Raw genomic sequence first — 21,670 nt, 5'->3', positions numbered from 1 at the left:
GAAATGGCACAAACTGATATCGGTATCGGATGCAAAATAAGTGGTTTTGTGCGATCCCTGTTGTCCACAAATCAAAATAATTGGTATTAAATGATTTCTGCAGCAAATAAACCAAAACATATTCACATTTAAGAAGCTAAAAGCTTTTTTTAACTATTAAAAAAAACCTCAAAATAGTTGGCGATTAATTTGGTAATTTAATAAATATTTATTCATTATTGCAGGATGTAAAGCAGTATTGCCAAGTAGAAGTATTTATAAAATTCTTAGTGATACAAGAGCTGAAACAATTACTCGATTATTAATCGATTACTAAATGAATCGTCAACAATTTTGATAATCGATTAAACTGTTTGAAGCTTTTTCACACAATAAAGAAATAATTAAAACTGATTTGGTACGAGGACAAAACACGACATTTTAAAATATCATCGTTTCCACTGATTTGACGTTTTATGGACCAATCGATCGAAAGTACCAAAGGACCAATCGAAAGTAATCGTTAGTTGCAGCTTTAAACGATACCAATTCCTACAGGGGATTGGCCTTATTGAATAATTTTTGGTCAAAAAAGCAGTGATTCAGAACTTAGATTTACCTTTTTGACTTGCAAATCAGTTATATGCACATTACATACACATATATATATATATATATATACACACACACACATACATAAGTCTTTTTACAATTGTGTTCAGCTCGCAAGATAATGTTACGTCTTTCCTGCTCCTCCATTGACACATTTATCAAGTTACTTCACCCGTAAAAGACATAAACAAATTCAATGTGGAACTTTGAAAAGCACAGAGCCAGAACCAGAGGGGGGTGGGGGGGTTATAATGTGGCTCAGTCCCTCATTTTTTTGTATTTTGTTCCGTCTCTTTTAAGCCTTATATGTCTAGTAGAAAATGATTGAGTACAGCAAATTATTGGCTCCGATCCATGTGACTAAAGTATGTGCTGTTCTGCTGAAATCTAGCAGAGGAAATCAGGTAAGACAGATGGAAATTGCATTAGTATGCTGCTGATTTCAATGGAAAGTCAGTCATAAATCAACATTTACCACTCTTACACTGATGTTTTTTTGTTAATACTCCAACAGATGTGTATATAGCTTTGAAATGGTGGGTGCAAGTCGATTTTATTTTATGAAAATACTACCCATTGCATTCACTAACATATCTTGACACCTATTTTATATCAAATTTGACCTCTGATTTGTTGCTTTATTTCTCTATAGTATTTGACCTAGTATTTGGGTAGTGATGGTTGAGAGGCCCCGAAAGGGAACTAAGGAAGGGACATCCAGGAAAAGTTCTAATCTCTTGTAGGTGCCAGATGAAGTGACAACAGGCCATGACACAGCCACATGTCTTTGACACCCCAGACCCTGTGTTCAGCTTGTGAGCTGAAACTTGATCTACCGAGGCACCGAATGTGAAGTTCTCGACACCGTGCGCCGCCTTATTCGGAACTGCGACATACTCCCGTGGCCGTTTAGATTTCTACAGAGTCAAATGTCGTTTTTTTTAATGAAATGTCTCTTTCTCTCACTCAGCCGCCTTGCGGGGAATGACCTGTCATTCATCCACCCTGAAGCACTGTCTGGCCTGCATCAGCTCAAAGTCCTGTAAGCATACAACCCCAGCCAACAGTGTTGGTATACACACAAACACACACACACACACACACACACACACTGTGCGCCTCTGACAGCATGCATTTTTCCACACACTGGTGGAGAGAACAAATACTGCAGCCTGTGGTAACACTGTGATGCTGTCAGTTATTTCTATGTTAATCATAGTCGTACAGTTCCAACTACAAACAGTCTCTCTGTCTCTGAAAGAAAAATGCATCATTGACAAGATGTGGACACTGAACCCTGTTTAGTCTTTAGTGAGCTTAACCTTTGTGGTTTGGTCTTTGATACCGGATCGAAAAGCAAACACATATAAGCATTGCATATGCTTATACCTATGATTTATACTCGACAGAAATGAAAAAAAAAAAAAGTCAGGGCATCAGTCTGCCAAAGGCTTGTGGGAGACTTACCCTGGAGTTTGGAGTCGTTTCTTTTCACTAACACTGTGACAGGAATGATTGGTTAAGTCGGGGGTTAATTGCAACCAGTGTGGATTGACATAAACAACAGCACACAGAGGAGTTATTCAGATGTGGACTTAGCCCCGGGGTGTCCTCTGTGGGGACACACAGTTTTGCATTCAGTTAATATCATGATTTTTTTTTCGCCCCCTTGAATCTTCAGGATGCTGCAGAATAATCAGCTGAAGACGGTGCCTGCTGCAGCCTTGAAGAGCCTCCATTCTCTCCAGTCACTGTAAGATGTGTACCACACACACACACACACATGCTTTAACACATTGCAGATATTTTAATAATTATTTGATGCCGTTGTCGTACTGGTCAGACATCTCGCTTTAATTGGTGGTAGTGTCATACGTGGCCCGACGACAGGGGAATAACTACAGCCTCTGGTTTAGGACCGAAAATAATCTCTTTCTTTCAAAATGTGGGTGGAACATGTAAACAATGAAAAGGGTGGTGGTGGTGCTGCTGCAGCAAAGATTCAGTCATTCGTGTTTATATAAGAAGTCACTCTATTATGACAATCTCAAGCCATAACGTCACTTTAGTCCTAATTTTGAGTTTCACGTGCGGCCGGCTGTTCTCTGTGCAGCTCGAGGTTGATGAGGCAGATGTTTTGTCACGAGCTCTCGGACAAGAAGGTACACTGAAGCCGCCGGAGCTCGCTGTTGGATATTTCACACACGCGACATTCCAAGGTGAAATTCACAGTGTTTGAGCCAAACTCGCAACCACATTCAAGACAGTTACTCACCAATTCAATCAAAAAGACCACATTAGTAGTGATTTTATCCACTTATTCCTGGAAATATCTAAATAGAAAAAATATGCAAATGTTGACATTTAGTAGAGTTTATTTGTCTGTTTCAAGTGGATGAGATGCGTTTAAGGTCTGTCAGTTTCTGCCAGGGCAGGCGCTCGGTTGCACTGCTGCTGAGTTCAATGACCATTTTCATCCGAACGCAAACTATCTTAACAACTGCTGGATTTGAAGCTGTTGCGATCACCAAACTGCTGACACCGGGTGGCCATCAGGATTGAAGTCGATCAGTCCGGTAAATGGAATGGGAATTGCAACCTCCCAGGGTTCAGCTCGGCTCCAGACTCCCATTCCTCGCACATGAACGCAGTGCACGCGCAAAGCACGCCGTAAATGTACAGTAAACGTGAAGTCTGAAAACATGAAACGACTTTCAGTCCTGATCATGTTGAACATCAAACTCACACAGTCTGCTTTAAAGACAGTTAAAATGTCCTAAAACTGATGACAACAGCATGGTGTGAGGGTAAAGATCTCGCTCGAGTTCAGGAATCAGAATCTCATTATTTACTCTTGGACATCGTTGATGTCATTTAGGGGCGGCTCCTCTCCTATCACATGCTTTACCCCTGCTGCTGCTGCTGCTGCTGCTGCAGTGTTTGTTGTGCACTAAGCCCAGCAACAGCCCTGTGCAAATGTAGGTCAGTCTTGTTCGGCAGATCTGCAGCTAACTTCTCTCTGTCTTCTCTCCCTTTTATTGGATTGTTGGTTTATTTATTTCAGGGAGCTCGACTGTTTGCCCGTGGCCTTACTCACGACTGTTAGCCCTCTGTCAGTGTTCCGCTCCGCTCGCCCCTCGGCGCTGGATTTCGGTTGTCGGTTGCACTGAGATCATAGCGCGTACATGGCTTCGTCCGTGCCACCTCCCTCCACCGCTGCGCCTTTGAGGTTTTTAAGGAGGACTGGATCCAGCTGGAGAAACGTGCTGAAAGTTCAGCTATTATCACTCCTCTACATCCCTCCTTGCTTCCCCTCCTCTTCTCTTTTTTGCGCCTCTTTTCCTTTTAACAGATGTCTTTTCTCTGTGAGGGTTTTAAGGTCTGTAGCTGAAGTAATACGCTCTGGCAGAGGCAGGACTCGGTTTGTATAAAGCCTTGGAGAGCTAAATGTCAATCAAGACTGTTTTTCCTTCCAGCCCAGACACTTGAGGAATTTTGAGGGAGGGTGAGACACCCGGTGACGGAGGATAGCGGGAGAAAACAGTGCAGTGATGGTGATGAGTTGAGAAGAATTATTCATAATTATAACACTCTGAAATAACCACTGAAATATTGGCTTCCAATCAGAATTTCATTAAGTTTTCAATTCAGTTTACAGGGGGTGTTGCTCTCGCTCGGTGGATTCCCTGAATCATTTTTGGATGATCAAATTAGACCAGTTAATCTCATTCATTCATGAAATCCGCCTCGTTTTTAAAAATAAGTTTTCTTGGGTTTCATTCATGTTGAAGAATGGAGACCCAGTGGCAGACGGCAGGAGTTTCTGTCTGAGTCAGAGTGCAGTGCTTGCAAACAGGGAGTGACGCCACAGAGTAAAGCCGTAACCTGTTATCTTAAGGTGCTGGTATTAATCAGACGTGCCTTGAATAGGGCTGTCAAGGTTATTGCAATACCGGAGTGGCGGCGTCAGTCACACCCACCACAGTCACACTCACCATCAGGTCCCTGCACTTTGTCATAATTGTAGATAATCACATTTGGTTTTAAAGGGCTGTTTTCCTTTGGTTTGTAGCTGCCCCATCAGTCACAGACAGCTCCTGTCAGATCTCAGCGATTCTTATCTCCATGATTCCATTGTGCTTGGCTTCAATTGCGTTTCCTCACTTTAAAAGCACGGCTCCCGCACTCCCTTTGTTGTAAATGTAAATAAATCTAATGACTTATGTATTGATTAGCAATTATTTCCCCATGATTCCTTAAGTATGCATCAAGCTGCAACTAAAGATGATTTTGGTCGTCAAATACTACGATACTAGAAAGAAAAAAACAGAAGGATATTTACCAAAGAGTTATTATAGATAATGTTCCAACCCACAGACTAAGTACCTAACGTTACAGGACAAGCCTGTCCCTTTTATAGAGACACGGTAGGTGAGGACTTCTGGGATAGAAAAGCGTGAGCAGGTGAATTCTACTGTCCGAGCAGAAAAAGGAAGTGTTTTTTTTCTCTTTCCACTGTTAACAATGAAAGTTCTGCGATGCACGGCACCGACAGCGGGGCTAAAGCAGCTGGAGTCAACACAAGTTCTGTGGTAAATGCACAGCAAAAATCAGGTGCAGAGTGTGGTTGAAATAATCCAGGATCTAAAATTGGGAAAGTAAAAAAAAAACAAAAAAACTTTTAGTAGCAGATACATTAATGTACCTTTTATTTAACCGAGTACCGAGGTTGAATGCATCTTAAATCCCATTACCTGAATTTAACAAAATACAGGTAACTAAATACATCTGAACAGTAGAAAGACAGTAGAATTCTGGAAATATAAATAAATTACGTATTAACCAGCACATACATTTACAGTATTTAATAAACACCCTGGAATTCCAATTTTTCCCAACAACTGTCATCAGCTGTGACCATTTCATGGGAAAGTGCAATAAATCTCCATTTAGCGTTTTATGAAACAATTATCATATTATATATCTCATACCATGTAGCGTACGTATTTATGTATAAAGGTCATTTTTGGGTCAGCTAATGAAAGCCTTATATTTCAATGCAATGAATCTGTGACTTTCAGGCGTCTGGACGCAAACCACATAACCACGGTCCCAGACGACAGCTTCGAAGGCCTGCAGCAGCTGCGCCACCTCTGGCTGGACGACAACAACCTGACGACGGTCCCCATCGGCTCCCTGAGGCACCAGGCCAACCTGCAGGCTCTGACGCTGGCGCTCAACCGCATCTCGCACATACCAGACAACGCCTTCGCAAACCTGACCAGTCTAGTTGTGCTGTAAGTTCAATTAATTGTTCTAATTAACATTTGCACACTATGGCAAAATGTGTACGTCAAAAGCCGTTTTCAGGCTTCTAATTGCTTCAGAGGTATTTTTAAAAATGTCCTCTTGATAGGGAATATTGGTTTAAAGTCGATAAAGTCCCAGTCTTACAGTGGATCGACTCTCTGTGAGAGATTATGCAGAAGAACGTGTGTAAACAAGGTAGTCAATCGCGACGTAAGTGAGCTCCCTTTCCCACGACAGACCGAGAGAACTGTGCATGCAGTCCACGCAGACATATACACTAAATAAGCGAGCAGGAACAACCTGCTGGTGTACTTTTCCTCCTAACCTTAATTAACCACACGCACTGAGAACATTCTCATGTTGACTAAAATGACCCGAGGGAGAAGCGGGAGAAAAGTCATTGAGCATTAAGTCGATCGGGAGATCTTTCAAGTTCAAAAGCAAATGATTAGTAAATTTCTACTAACTTTTTCTGCCCATGTTCTTAATTTCCCAAACGTCGTCTCCGTTGTCCTGACGCGACATATCGACGTGCAGTTTCTCTACTTTACGTCTGAATATATGAGACACTGTGTGTCCCGTTCCCAGCATAAACACACTCTTCTATCACTTTTCATTTCTAATTTTAACAAAACAGGTTGCTGCTCATGTCCCGCGCTGTTTACTTGCATCACCGAAAAGGTTGCTCAACTCAGACTGTCGTGTAAAATCAAGATTACCTTAGTGTTCAGTGCCAGGTGGTAAAATCTCTGCAGCTTTTACACAAGAGAACTTTCGAATAGTAATAATAAATACCATCTGCTGTGTTGCGTAACAATCGGAGGGATTGTTAAAAAACAACAACTTTCATTTCATTTCACTGCTGCTGTCATAGATTCTCACACACACACACACATATACACACACAAGCCCTCAGACAGACACAGCTACAGGGTTTGTGTAAACAAGTCGGGATAAACAGGAAGAGACGACCTTATATCTATTAGGACGGGACCGACATTTGCATATACACACACGTACTGTACAGGCACCTGATCAAAAAGCTCTGATGAATGTGGAGCCACAAGCACGGAGAGAAGTCTCACGGATGTGTGTAAAACCGCCTTTTCTTTTCCAGGCATCTTCATAACAACAGAATTAAAGCGATAGGCGACAGCTGCTTTGCTGGACTCCTGAACCTGGAGACACTGTAAGTGGACCGTTGACCCGCTCGCGAGCATTTTTGTGCCAGTGGCTCCCCGCCCCACCTCTGCCCCCCCCCGTCCTCCAGACATCATTGTGTCCCTCTTCCTCCTTTAATTGCGCTTGGATAAATAGAGCAAAGTACCACGATGCTTATCAGCTCTGCCCTCCCACTGTTCACTTCCTCCTGGCACACAGCCTCACCTCATGGCAAATAGCTACTGTTGTTACTGTACTCGGGACGTCCTCATAACTCTTATCTTATGTTCTTTTTGTATTAAAAACTCCCAATGTGATGCATTTAAATTTGCAAAATCCACTGGTTTTACTTGCTAATCTAGTGTATATGTCTAACATAACTCAATGTAAGTAGTTACGCTTACATCATAATTAATATTAGCAATTCAGAAGTCCTGTGTTAAATGTTTTTGAGCGTTTGTTGTTATAATGTCTGTAAAGTACATTTCGTATACCCCATGACACGTATATGAAAACGGAACCCGCGTTTGAGGGGGGAGCCCTTTCACTGCTGCACCACACAGTGAAATAACCACGAACCACAAAGCGACTGTTGAAATGAGCACGTTACTCCACCAATTTAGCAGAAAATCACTTAAATCTTTGGTCATACCATAAACAGCCAATTTATGTGTTTCTACAAAACGATCCAAAGATGAATCATTCATAAAAAAGCCTAAAAATACAAGATTTAGCTTCACAGTGGGGAAAAAATGTCATATTTGTCATTAGTAAAAGTGGTTTTAACACAGTCGTCATTCTAAGTTGTTGTAATAAGGGTGTGACGTGGTGCTAACCACAACTCTTTATTTATTTGAATGTACCAGTGTAGGGCTGCAACACTTAATTGTAATTGAGTACAAAAACAATGGGCAATTATTTTGATAATTGATTTGAGTGTTTTTACAATAATTAAAGAAATCTTCCCGGTTTCTTTGCTTCATATAACACAGAAATCATTAAACCTCACAAATATTTCCTCAATTGTGAAAAGTATCTTTGAGCTTTGAGAGATTTGTCCTATAATGTTTTTTCTGTCTCATCGCAGAGATCTGAACTTCAACAACCTGATGGTTTTTCCCAAAGCGATCGAGGCTCTGCCCAAACTGAAGGAACTGTGAGTGTTTCTGTTCGTTTTTCCGATGTTTCAATCAGTGAATGTTTAAGTCATCACAGCGACGAAGGTTCAATTCAAGTCGCGTGTAACAGTTGTGCTTTTATGTTGAAGGTTAAACACCACAACATGTATTTTTTTTACTCTCGTTTTGAGTCACAAAAACAAAATGAACCAGCTTCCTATTTTTCTACCTTAAACCTGTGAGCGACAGCGCTGATCAGATCAGACAGGAAGTAAGACTGTTAATATATATATTTTATTAATAATAATAATAATACTAATAACAATAATAATAATAATATTCATAATAATAATAATAATAATAGAGATTCACTCACCGGTGAAATGAAACTGACAAAACAGTCAAAAGTTGATCGGATTTAAATCCTAAAATGAAGAATCATAAGCTGTGAGTCACCAGCTGACAAAGCCAAAAAAGACAAACAAAACAAACAAATAAAATGTATGAACGACCACTATGACAGTGTTTGTAACTGTGTATAAGTGCAGGCAAGTAACCGATGTGTAAAGTAACTTAACCTTAGTATCTGAATAGAAATATGCTTCATTTATCATAATTTTACATTAATAATTCTATTAAACGTCAGTTCTTTTAAGCTGTGGTACTATTTTTTTTAATTTATTCATAGCAGTTTAAATGTGCCAGAGAGGAGCTCAGACTCGACCTTGACTTGGACTCGACTTGAACTTTTCTTTGGCGAACTCGTTACCTGGACTCAAACCCAGAGGACTTAACTGCAACACCAGCGTGCCGCATGAGCTCTGTGTTCACACGTGTGTCGGACACGGATCTAAATCTGATCTAAATCTGGCACGAAGCGTCTTTTCTTGTCACTAAAGTGAGTGTTTACGTTCGATTCTCTTTGACCTTTCTCCTGCAGTGGCTTTCACAGCAACAATATTGCCTCCATACCTGAAGGGGCCTTCCATAACAACCCCCTGCTGCGAACCATGTAAGGTCAAACTCCACCCAGACACTGCTCACTAATCACTCCACTGTGTTTCTAAACGCTAACGTTGCCGTTGTTGCACACGTATTATGAACAGTCGCAGCTGATATGTGATACTGGTGTAAGGCTCCAGTGGTTGACTGTCCAGAAGATGGTGCCATTCTTGCATAGTAAATGTTTATTTGGGATTGAACTCGCCCCCTCTGCCTCTGCTGCCCTCACAGACATCTCTATGACAACCCTCTGGCCTTCGTGGGCGCCTCGGCATTCCAGAATCTGTCTGACCTGCACTCCCTGTGAGTCCTGATGTCAAACTCGCATTCTAACATATCACTGCTCACTAGTTTGGTCTGAACTGCGTCCGTCATAATGTGTCTTTTAAAGGCTTTTTCTTTGTGTCCTCATTTGTGTGTGTTTCAGAATGCTGCGTGGGGCCAGTATGATGCAGGACTTCCCCATCCTTACGTGGACTAACAACCTGGAGAGTCTGTAAGTTAAGCTTTAGGATTGAAATGGATATTTAATTCTAATTGCATACATTATGCATGCATGTATTACACAGCATCTGTGATTGTGTACGCGACCTCTTTTTCCAGGACCTTGTCCGGAACCAAGATATCGTCCATCCCTGCAAATCTTTGTGAGAATCTCAAGTTGCTGCGGACGCTGTAAGAGACCGTTTCATACATATGTGACACAGATTAGAGCCACGGCTTATAACTGATTAATCAAGTAATCGTTTGGTCCATAAAATGTTTTAAAAAAAATGTCGTATGTCGTGTTTTGTCCCCCAAATATCTTTGTTATATAGAGAAAATATTCGTAAACACTCAGAAATCTTGTTTTAAGCTTCAAATCGGACAATCGATTATTAAAGTAGTTGACTAATCGATTGATTGAGTCAGCTCTAACCCACATTTCTACTTATGATATTGCAAATGATTAGGGATTTAGTTCAGTTTCTTCTCGAATGAAGCAGAATATTATAAACAGAATATTTTTCATTTTGCAGCAGATGTAGAATACAAAATAAATAAACATAAATAACAGAAGTCCAGGAGGTGGCGGTTTATTCTGCCCACTGTTTTTAGTCATGAGTCATGTCGAGGGGCGTTGTTGTGTCGTGCCGATGTCTGATAAAACATTTTAAAGCCAATAATATCGAGCATCCCTACAAATTATACTCACTGAGGATGTAATAACGTTAGAAACTAAAGCTGATATGCACTGATGCTTAGGAAACACGTCTCCGTTGTGTCATTGTTTGGTTTCTTCGTCAGAGACCTGTCCTACAACGAGATCAACGAGCTCCCGTCTCTTCAAGGCTGCGTCCACCTGCAGGAGATGTGAGCGCAGATTGTCTTTTTTCCCCCATAATGAGACCTCTTTGTCATAAACGTGCTCGTCTCTAACGCTGAATTCTTGGATTTGAATCCACAGAAGCTTTCAGCACAACTACATCGGTCAGATCGAGAGAGACACCTTCCAGGGTCTCTCCGCTCTGCGTTTACTGTGAGTGAACTCACTCGTTCATACTCTGTAAAACTATAAAAAAAAAAAACTACGCTTACATCTGGATTCTGATTTTTACACAGAGACCTGAGTAGAAATGAAATCCGAGTCATCCACTCAGACGCTTTCCGGTCCCTCACTGGACTCACCAACCTGTGAGTACGACCTGTGTGTGTGTGAGCGAACGAGCGCAGAACCCTGCTATGATGTGACTGTTGAACGTTATTGTGTGTGTGTGTGCAGAGATCTCAGTGTGAACTCTCTCGCCGTGATTCCGACGACCGGACTGAGCGCCCTCGGTCAGCTGAAACTCTCGGGAAACCCGCAGATGAAGAACGTGCTGAGTGCCAAAAATCTACCCAAACTCAGGTGAACTTCAAAAATTCTGCTGCCGGATGTTTGTTTTTTAATCAAATCAACTTTACACACTTTATGTGTTGACACAGGGAAATAGTTTGGGGCAAAAACACTCGAAGATTTAAAGTTACTTCATCAGTTTCCTCGTTTAGGAGTGTGATAGATGTCGGAGGAAGTGAGAGGATGAAGGGAAATCTTTCAGGCTTGTGAGGTTTAAGGCTGGTTAACCTCAACATGTCAGGTTTGATTAAAAAAACAAAAAAGTGCAGCAGCATTTCGGATGAAAAGATGGGCAAAGCAAAACGTAACATATGCCAAAATAATATTTCTTTCAAGCCGGTCTCCAATATTGTTTACTAGGAGTTTTCTATAGTAATATAATAATTTGAAGTTTAGTATAGTTTTGCATGGAAGTTCATTGTAGACTGCTTAGTTTCTTTTTATTGTGCCAGATATAAAAAGGTGTGGCATGATTAACAAGTCAAAGGAGCTTTATTTATACATTTTATACAAAGATCCATAGGCTCCCTTCAAAGAGCCATAAATCCCATCTCTAATTTAAAACTAGTGACTTTTGTTGTCTGCTCTCTAGAGCTGCAACAAACGATTATTTTCATAACCGATTAATCGAGTATTTGAATCGTTCGGTCCATAAAATATCAGGAAACCTTAAAGAATAGTTGATCGGTGTTTGTCAAACCTGGAAATGATGATGTCTTGTTTGTGTTCTTTTCATGATTTCTTTGTTATCCAGAGCAAAGAAATTAAGAAAATATTCATAAGAGGCGTAAACAATCGGAAATCTTGTTTTAATCATGAAAAAAAGCTTCAAAACGATTCATCGATTATCAAAATAGTTGTCGATTCATTTAGTAATGAAGATTAATTATTAGATTAATAATCGATTAAGCGTTTCAGCCTCTAATACGACACAAAAAGCCCCAAAAGTAGTTAAAGTTCATATCAAATTCATAATTGTTAAAATGTGTTTGAGGTTGTTTTCACACCAAATAGTTGATGCAGCGCCGAGACAAACAATGAACAAGAAAACGTGCTCATATGTTGCTTAGTGCAGGACAACTTCTGTGATCCACCACATCGGTCTTAGTTTTTTAAATTTAGTTTTATGCAAACATGCCTCACATGTGTAAATAAATGTAAGTGAAAATAGTCTAAATAATAATATCTGTGACGCACAGAAAACCCTTAAACCAGCATCTGCACCTCTTCACGAACATTTAATGAGAACGCCAGCTGAGTCTGTTTTCCCCTCAAATGGTGAACACACGATGGAAACATCCCCCCAAAAAAAACAAAAAACCTGAAGGGACAGATATTTGCAGACAAACACATTATTTATGCTTTTTTTTCCCCAAGCGTGGTTTTAAGATTCTGCACCATCTGTATTATCAACACCGGACCTCTGTGTGTGTGTGTGTGTGTGTGTGTGTGTGTGTGTGTGTTTGTAGGTCCATCTCGGTCCCGTACGCCTACCAGTGCTGCGCGTTTGTCGGATGTGACTCACTGACGAGCTCCTCCGAGGAAAGTGACGTGAAGAAATCTTCAGGTGGGCATTTTTTGAAGTTTTAGCAGAGGCTGTGGAGCAGATGCATCAGCATTCATGAAACCAAACACTGTGCTTTTTGTTTTACGACAGTGTTTTGCCCCCTAGAATCTTTGCATGTCAGCGTCATTTTAAATGAAATAACCATCGCAGATTTGTCATCTTTTTTATCTTTTGAATCTCAATTCGCAGTACAGGTTATTAGTGATTAATGACATTTTAGCAGCAGTGATGGACGTCAAACAAGGGGGTGTTTGTAAGATATAAAGCTAGAGTTTTATTGCAAGGGTCCTGCAATAAAATATAGGAAAGTATTCCTCCTCCTCCTCCTCCTCTCTAGATATTTCAGGTTGCCAGGTAGTTTTAGCCTTTTTCCACAACATAAACAGCATTTGCAGGCTATAAATATACATATTTTGAGGCCAGCGTTTGAGTTCAGCATGTTTCTTTAGTCTAACCTTTGCATCTCTCACTTTTTCTTCATTATTATTTTACAGCAAAGGAGGACGTGGAGCGCGTGCCTATGATCATGCACTGCTCTCCCTCGCCCGGTGAGCCTGAAACTTGCTTTGTTTTATTTTTTTTATTTCATAAATGAATATTTCAGAGCGCGAGAGCTAAACCAAGTGTCCCATTTCTGAACCCAGGAGCTTTCAAGCCCTGCGAGCACCTCCTGGGGAACTGGATGATCCGCCTGACTGTCTGGTTCATCTGCCTGGTGTCGCTGGTCTTTAACGGGCTGGTGCTGGCGGCCACCTTCTCCCCCGCGTACAGAGCTGCAGGTCTCCCCCGCTCCCTGTCCGTGCCTCTGCCTCCGGCCCGGCTGCTGATGGGGCTGCTGGCCCTCGCCAACCTGCTCACGGGCGTGTACGTCGGCGTGCTGACGGTGCTGGACGTCGCCACCTGGGGCTCCTTTGCCGAGTTTGGCGTGTGGTGGGAGATGGGGCCCGGCTGTCAGATCACGGGAGCCCTGGCCGTGTTCTCGTCGGAGTGGGCCGTGCTGTTGCTGTCGCTGGCGGCGGTGGAGCGCAGCGTGGCCGTGCGGACGATTCTCGGGAAGGTCATGATGTCGCCAAGGAGGAGCGGCAGCGGGCGTCGAGGTTGTTTCAGAGGAGACCGGCGCTTCGGCCTGGCCGCGGGGCTCCTGGGGCTGCTGGCCGCCGCCGCCGCGTGCCTGCCTCTCCTGAGCACCAGCGAGCAGTCGGCGTCTCCTCTGTGTCTGCCCTTCGCCGGCGGCGACAGCCCAGCTCTGAGCGTCACCGTGTTTCTGGTGCTGCTCAACGCGCTGGCGTACCTGTTCACCGCGGCCGTGTACACGCAGATGTACTGTCACCTGGGGAGGGTGGAGCTCGCTGACCCAGAGCAGACGGGTGCCCTGCGACACGTAGCCTGGCTCATCTTCACCAACTGCATCTTCTTCTGCCCGGTAGCGGCTTTCTCCTTCGCCCCCCTCCTCACCGGCTCCACGGCCGGCGGCCCGGAGATCGCCAAGTCCGTCACCCTCATATTCTTCCCGCTGCCTGCGTGCCTGAACCCTGTGCTGTACGTGTTCTTCAGCCCGGCCTTCAGGGAGGACTGGCTGAGGCTACGCGGGCGCGGGGGTCTGAGCAGGGAGGTGAAGGCCGGCGCCGACGGCCACGGAGACGACGGCGGCGCCGGGTCGGAGCTCACAGACGGAGGCTCCTCCACTCACCTGGGCTGCGACTGTGGCGTGTACTCGCAGCTCTGTGGAGAGACGGTCGCGTGCGAGCAGTGCGACGCAGCGCTGCATGCCAGGACCTGCTCTTCCGCCTCGTCCTCGGCAGTCTGCAGACACTTAGTGAAGTCTCACAGCTGTCCCACCCTCCTGGCGGGAGCGGCCGTGTGCCAGCACGCCGGCGGGTTCTGGGCCGACAGCGGCACGCCCTCCGCTCAGTCCGAGTACGCCGACGAGGGGGACTCGTTTGTGTCGGACAGCTCGGACCAGGTCCAGGCCTGCGGCAGGGCCTGCTTCTGTCAGACCAGAGGCCTTCCCCTCGTACACTACTCATACAACATACCTCGAGTCAAGGACTAAAGGCGCCTCACGTCTCATCTGCCGCGTGAACACGGACGCTACGGAAAAAGAAAAATATGTAAATGCTTTTATATCAAACGTCGGAAATGTGCCAACGAGCGCGTTGAAACACTATCAGCCAGCACTTATTTAAACAGAGATGAACATGGAAACACATCATCACACAGTGTCGTCACTCAGTGCCTTCCTCTTGCTCCTGATTGGATGTCATGATGTTGCAATGTACGTGTCAAAGATGTTGTGATTTGTCTTTGTACTTCTAAGCTTTTTTTTTTTTTGAATTTTATTTTGTACTTTGATTTTTTATACTTTGATTTTTTATTTTTTTTTTTTATTTTTTTTTTTTTTTTTTTTTATTTTATACTTTGATTTTTTAATTTTATTTTATTTTATTTCATACTTTTTTTTGAAAATAAATGTAGCAAGTGTAGTAATCAACTTAGCTTTTTTTCTGTTTGGATGTAACTTTCAGGCGATTTTTTTTTTTTTTTTCACCCACCACAGTAATGTAACAACGTCAGCAATAACTCCGACAGTGTGAGGACGGTATGTGCCACTCTCACACACACACACACACACACACTTCTTTTCTTTCAAGTTACTAAGACTAAGAATGTGATTTAAAAAAAATAAAATAAAATGCATAAAAAAAGAAAATAGCAGATATCACTGTTTTAGCTCCGACCGTGCTGGGTGGTTTAAAAAGATGTTATTTATTGATTGAGCAGCAGCAGCAGAGGTGATTTCAGGTGTAAGAAAGGTGGCCTTTGAATAATTACTTCACAGTATAACTAGTGTTTGCCAAATCTTTAGTTTGAAGAATAATTATTGTTCTTTTCTATTTTTTTTTTTTTCTATCCAAGCTAGGCCTGCAATTATTTACATTCTCAAACTGTTTTGTCTGTAAAGTGTGAAATCACTGGTCTCCAAACCTGAAAATGATGACGTTCTCAAATGTTTAAAAAAACCAAAACGATTTAGTTTGAATGATTTCTTTGTTGCGTGGAAAGAAACGGGTCAATAATCGAGTAATCGCTGCAGCCCTAATCCAAGCCTTGTGTCTCTTTCCATCATGCTCCTTGATTTAAGTTAAACGTCAGAGCTGCAACACACTCGTGGATTTGATACTATGTTGTTCAACAGCCTCAAATGTCAAGATTGCAACATCGGAATTAGTGAGTTTCAGATTATCTTCAGATTAAACATATCCAGTTTCCGAGTTTTATTTATGCTCAAATGAGCACACAGAAATCAAATGGTATTAGTTTTCTTCTCTGGCTCCTGCAACAAAGAGCAATATTTGTAAAAAAGAAAAAAAAAGGGCTTCTAATCTTCTTTAAAGGGCCGGTGTGAAGAAGAAGAATTACTCGACTCAACCTGTTTTTTTTTGCTTTTCCATTAGGGATAGTACCTGGTACGTGATGGTTTTTTTTTTCTTTTGCCCTGGCGAGGTTCCAAGCGAAAATATGACGTCAACAGACTGCCGGCCTCTCACGTCCGACAAAAGAATCAATGCCAAACTGTAGATCAGTTAAAAAGACTTCAAAATCCTGAAAATGTGCGTTAATCTGCAACATTTAGCGAAAGAAACGTCTAAAATCTCAATATTTAGCGACAGCGCGGCCGACAGCTGGCGATCGTGAGCCGGAAGTATTGAACGATTAGGTGAACAAATCTTTTTAACGAACCGATTCTAACGATTCAGTTGCACCGAGGGAAAAAAAACCCACTTCGTTCGTCGCTAGTTCGCGTCGCGTCGAGAACAACGTCACGGCAGTTTCGTGCAGCCGTGCTACGCCGACTCCTGCCCATCATGAGGAGGTAAACGTGACCGATTCCAAACCGAGTCGTGCTCGAACTGCGTAACGGAAAAGCGCCATTAGTGACATCTAATGGTGAGACTGCAGATTGCAGGAATTGGCTTTTGTTTATCAGGAAGGGTTAAATGCGCTCTCACACTCTCCTATGTTGATTTACATCTTGGATTATATGTGGGCGGAGCCAATCTTCTTCTCCACTTGCATAATAAGCGTCTGTTTCAAACATGTCTATAGAAACACGGGAGCTTTATAAAGCTAGGCTGCTACTTAAAGGAATACTTCACTGATTAGCATTTAGCTTTGTATTACTAGAATAGGGGAAGTATTTGTGAAAAATTCTGCTTCCCAAGTTGAAAAATATCTTTATTTAGTTACGTGCCTACCAGTGACACTTGGTGCTGTTAGCGTAACTGCTAGCAAAGATGGCGGACACTGTTTACATTCGAGGCTTGAAACTGCAATACTAATTACCCATTCGTAGGGGGCGGGACCTCATTCCCAACAAAAAAAGAATGAAGATATTTCTCAGCTCAGAGGAAACTAAGGTTGGGAAGCACAATTTTTCATTAGCTAAATGCTAATCGGTGAGGTATTCCTTTAAATACACAATTGTGTATTAAGCTGTAGAGACATACAAAGCAAGGCCGTTGCCTCACGTACATATAAAGGCTTATTCTAAGGTTATTGGAACCGTATAATTTTCCCTTTTAGAAAGATTATACACGTATACAAACATACTTTAATATCTGACAGTAAGTGTTACACTGGATCCTTTAACCGCACACGTTCTTCGACGCACAGCGCGGCGGCAACCAGGGAGGTCTGAAATCCGACTCACCTTTATTCTGAAACGTCGAAAACACAATTTGTGAAAAGCGTCCAAGTGAAACAAGCGAGGGGTAATTCGTCTCCTGCGCGGCGGCGTTTCGTGACTGTCGGCCAGCTGAGTAAACAAGAGTGTGAGAGCGGTGCCAAGTCAAAGTTTGAAATCACTATTATTATCAGTGAAATGTGGTCGAGCTCATTATTCAACCACAGACATCTGAAGACAAGTACCGGCAGTCTTGTTTGCATCTTTAATTATTTGTGTGCAGATACGTTTGCACCAGAATCAATGACTATGATGGAAGAGAAGCAGGGAAATAAGGTTGTTTTTTTTTTTTATCCCATTTGAATTTTTAAAGAACTCTGCTTGTTCCGAGTAGAAACTGTGAGTGACGAAGGACCGACTGATGTTCGGTGTGCCGGAGCATGACCGTACACATTGAGGTGGATACGCCCTCGGAGCGTGTACGCACAAGTGCGTGTCATGTGAGCGTTCAGGAATTTAGGCGATGTCATTCTTGTTTCCCTGATCATCTTCCTTATCTTTCTAGGTTTTTATTTTCGCGTTGTTTCTCCTGTCGCCTCGACTGGGTGCGTCGACTGCTGCGCCAACCAAGTTTTTTTTAAACTTTTTTTAAATATATATATATATATATATAGTTTTTTAATTTCTATGTAAATTATTTGAAAAGCAAACAATCAAGAATGGGATGCTAAGTAAAGAAGCTACCTCCTCACCTGTAGAGGCTACCAGCAGTGCTTTGTAAAGGAATAGTCTATTTTTTATTTCTTATTGTGGGAGGATTATATGTACTGTAAACTGTGATTATTATTATTATAATTAATTTTATTATTATTTTTATTTTTTAAAATCAAAGTATAAACTATGAATTTTCCCTTCAGTTTCACCTTTAACGGATTCGTTTTTAGACCATTTCAGTTTAAATTAAATCTTATCTGTAGTTTTTCATGTGAGATCTCCCCAGGTTTATTATTGTTATTATTATTATTATTATTCTGTTTAAGTAGCGAAAATAATTCTATACATTGTGTACAAATAAAAATTGGAAACCACTTTGATGGAAACGGCGTCTCCTCAAGCATCAAACGACTTGTTGTTATAATAATATCGCTCTATCTTTGCAGCTTTTCCAGTTTCACCAGTGTTTTTTTTTGTTTTTTTTGAGGGGCGGGGACGATAAAAATAAAGCGGTTAGATCCCCTGATAATTGAAACGGTGACAACAGTCCTGCAGGCTGCGCCAAAGCCTCGTGGGGAAACGTGACGTTTAATCTACAATGTTGTTGTTTTTAGTCTCATGAGCCACAGCCGGTGGAAATAGCGGCCTTGTTGAATTTGAACTTGAATTTCTCCCTCAAACTAAAGCTGCTGCCATATTTGATGTTTCTAACTTCCTGTGCATTTAAAAATCCCCTCCCTCTTCCTGCTCCTCATGAATGTGCTCATGAGCAGAAAGGACCGCCTCTTTCTGATGTTCTGGCCCCTGATTGGATAAAATGTTGTGGGTTATACAGAAAAATTCTCCTCGGGTTTCGCTGAATAATTTGTTGATGGAAGTTTTTTTTCCCCACAAATAAAAGTATTTAAAGAAATAATTATCATTACACCGATCTTTATATGCAACTTGCATTAAGTAAAAATGCTGTATGCTTCTTTTTTTTTTTTTGCTGTGACCCTGTAACCTCACTGATACATTTCCTTTCCTGTGACTATTTCAAAATAAAAGTCTGTTTCACTTTTAATGTGGAAATCGGACTCGTTTGGTGTGTATTTGCAGTGGCTTTGTAGAGCACTGTCTCGCCGGCTCTTCAGACCTTTTGTTTTGGCGTGATTCCGCTCTCTTTATTCATTCCTTTTGTCCACACGTGTTTAAGTGTCTGTGATCGTCCGTCTTTACATCGCCTGAGTTCCATCGCAGCAGACTGATGTCATTATTACTCGCCGCCACCGCGTAATTACCTAATCTAGTTTAAGTGCAGTTGATTGCTCTGTGGTTGTCTTTTCCTAAAGCCTGCTAAATCCTCCCAAGCTTGTGATTTTCCGAGAAAAACTGGGACAAATCCCGGAATACACGTCCAGATTTACCTGGGAGATCCACGTCACGTAAAGGTCCAGTGTGTTAAGATTTAGGTGGAATTATTTCCATTAGGCAGAAAGGAAATCATGTAGAATCATTCAAATGTATGAATTGTTGTTTTCATGGTCACAGAATGACTTTTATATTAACATCAAGAGCAGGTCTTCGCTCCATGTTGTTTTTAAAGATCACTGAAGGCAAGATGACGGATTTCTTTCCCAGACTTTGGATAAAAGAGTCTAAGCTAAATGCTTAAATGTCAATGTAAACATATATTTAAAGGTCGAATAAACACAAAAAACAACGTATTTTATACTTTTCCTTTGCTGAATGTTTTTGAGATTAATGCATTTTTTCCGGATTTTTACGTCTTTTTGACTCGATCTACAGTTCGGAATCGTTTGGTTTCGATTCTTTTGTCGGAACGTCGCACTCGTGACTCGTCCAGTGGCGACACTCTGTCGACTTCAGTATCGACTCGGCTCGCATGCAACCTCGTCAGAGCAGGCACTAAACAAAAAAGCACCGGGTACTTTCGCGAATGGAAAAGCAAGCTGAGCTGAGCTGAGTAGTGCTAGAACAGTATAATGGGAATGACTGAGTTGCCTAGGCAACACTGTTTGTTTATATAAGACCATCTAGTGTCACGTCACCAACCGCTCCTGAGCTCTAACCTCGCGATGAGAAAAAACCAACTCCGTATTGTGTGTGTGTTTTTTTTTAATCATTTTATGCACACAAACAATCACACAAAATAATCCACATTATCATAAATGAGTTTGACTCCACACCATCATCCATTGTCCAGTTTGAAATGAATGAGAAATAAGCGTCTTGTTTCTTGGACTAAAACTTTCCAGTGGGTTAAACCACGACTTCATGATATGATATTGACGACATCAGCACAGCGGTGAGAGTGACTCGACACAGGCTGATGGTGGAAGAGGGAAGAGTTGCTAACACGCACAGAAAAAAAGATGATGAAGATGCAGGTGAAGAGTGAAGAGGGACATTCGGGACGATTCACAGACGGCTGGACCCGCTCTTCGGTTCAGCGCCCGGAGCCTCTTACTTTTCATTTTTCTTTTCCTCTTTAAAGACTTGAGCTGAAAAAAACAGGAGGTCAAACCTGAAAATGATGATCTCAAATGTCTTGTCTTGTCCACAATACCTAATTTAATCAGATTTTAACAGAGTGTCAGAATTGAGCCCATTAAAGTTCCAGTGCATAACATTTAGGGAGATTCATTAGCAGAAATTGAATACGCTAATCATAATAGTAAACATTTAAATACGTTATAAACATTACAACAAAATTATAAAAGCATAATCTTTTGTGTTTGTATAAGTCTATAATAGCTTTTTACATGCATTTTAGGCAAGGGCCTTGCTTTATGGAGTGAAGAGGTTGTGAGTGTCATCCTTTCTGGTACGTGAAGGCCACCGTAGTTCCCTGACACACTTTGGTTTTTCTTCCAATCTGCAGTCTCACCATTAGATGCCGCTAATTCTTACACACTGGACCTGCACGCGTTGTCATTCATCCATTGTGGACTTATAGGACATACTTACAGCGGACCTCCAGCTTACACTCCACCGTGTCTTCTCCGCTGTCGTTGACCGCCTTGCACGTGTACACGCCCCCGTCGAACGGACAGGGCTTACGGATCTCCAGCGTCAGGACGCCGTGCTTGCTGAGCATCCGGTACTTGGGTTCGTTCGTGATGTCCATCTTGTTTTTGTACCAGGTCACTTTGGGCTAAAAAGGGGAGGACAGAATAACGCAGTACATCAGGTGGGGACATCCACAGCGAAGCACCACTGTCAGGGAACTGTAAAATGTGACAACTTTCATGTGAATAAATGATTGTTATTTTTTTTTTTTAAATATTACTATCGATGTATTAATGAGACGTTGTGTGGATTGAAGTTCAAACAAACATGTTGAGTGAAAGAATGCGGAGTTATTGTTCCTAATAATATGATCATGTTAGAGTCTACTGGTTTTCTGACTTTATTTTAATATTTAATGATTATTATATTAACCTTAAATTGTACTTATAACTATATATAACTATTATATTATAAATATATATAATAACTCTAAAAATCTGGTTCATGTTTCAATGGAATTGTTTTTTTAATCATCATAAAAGTACTTAATGTTGTCATTATTTTCTAAGCAAAAAGCGTCCAAGAAAACAACATGATTCCTGTAACAACACATAAACTAATAACCGCGGTTAATT

At 41.7% G+C, this 21,670-nt stretch overlaps 1 protein-coding gene and 1 long non-coding RNA gene across 3 annotated transcripts in view; one reads left to right on the top strand and one right to left on the bottom strand.

Annotated features, from left to right (window-relative positions):
• The window catches only part of lgr4 (leucine-rich repeat containing G protein-coupled receptor 4), a 29,923-nt gene extending 15,196 nt beyond the window's left edge, over positions 1-14,727 (top strand). The window contains exons 3-18 of one of the 2 annotated variants that reach the window (XM_044031133.1): positions 1,562-1,633; positions 2,273-2,344; positions 5,673-5,888; positions 7,019-7,090; positions 8,150-8,218; positions 9,121-9,192; positions 9,414-9,485; positions 9,610-9,678; positions 9,786-9,857; positions 10,470-10,535; positions 10,630-10,701; positions 10,785-10,856; positions 10,945-11,070; positions 12,528-12,625; positions 13,120-13,173; positions 13,270-14,727. In XM_044031133.1, the coding sequence (XP_043887068.1) occupies positions 1,562-1,633; positions 2,273-2,344; positions 5,673-5,888; positions 7,019-7,090; positions 8,150-8,218; positions 9,121-9,192; positions 9,414-9,485; positions 9,610-9,678; positions 9,786-9,857; positions 10,470-10,535; positions 10,630-10,701; positions 10,785-10,856; positions 10,945-11,070; positions 12,528-12,625; positions 13,120-13,173; positions 13,270-14,678 (2,683 nt within the window). In that variant the 3' untranslated portion in view covers positions 14,679-14,727. The remainder of the gene's footprint in view (positions 1-1,561; positions 1,634-2,272; positions 2,345-5,672; positions 5,889-7,018; positions 7,091-8,149; positions 8,219-9,120; positions 9,193-9,413; positions 9,486-9,609; positions 9,679-9,785; positions 9,858-10,469; positions 10,536-10,629; positions 10,702-10,784; positions 10,857-10,944; positions 11,071-12,527; positions 12,626-13,119; positions 13,174-13,269) is intronic. The other variant, XM_044031134.1, reaches the window with a different exon arrangement.
• Positions 14,728-20,234: 5,507 nt separating this feature from the next.
• Positions 20,235-21,333, bottom strand: LOC122772778. The gene is made up of 2 exons (XR_006360815.1): positions 20,994-21,333; positions 20,235-20,527 (listed from the first exon to the last, which is right to left on the bottom strand). It is a non-coding gene; the product is annotated as an uncharacterized LOC122772778 (long non-coding RNA).
• Positions 21,334-21,670: the final 337 nt, after the last annotated feature.

Source organism: Solea senegalensis, linkage group LG7 (assembly GCF_019176455.1).
Source record: "Solea senegalensis isolate Sse05_10M linkage group LG7, IFAPA_SoseM_1, whole genome shotgun sequence".
Lineage (NCBI taxonomy): Eukaryota > Metazoa > Chordata > Actinopteri > Pleuronectiformes > Soleidae > Solea > Solea senegalensis.
Note: the sequence above shows the minus strand (reverse complement) of the source record. Positions and strands in the feature narration are given on the sequence as shown.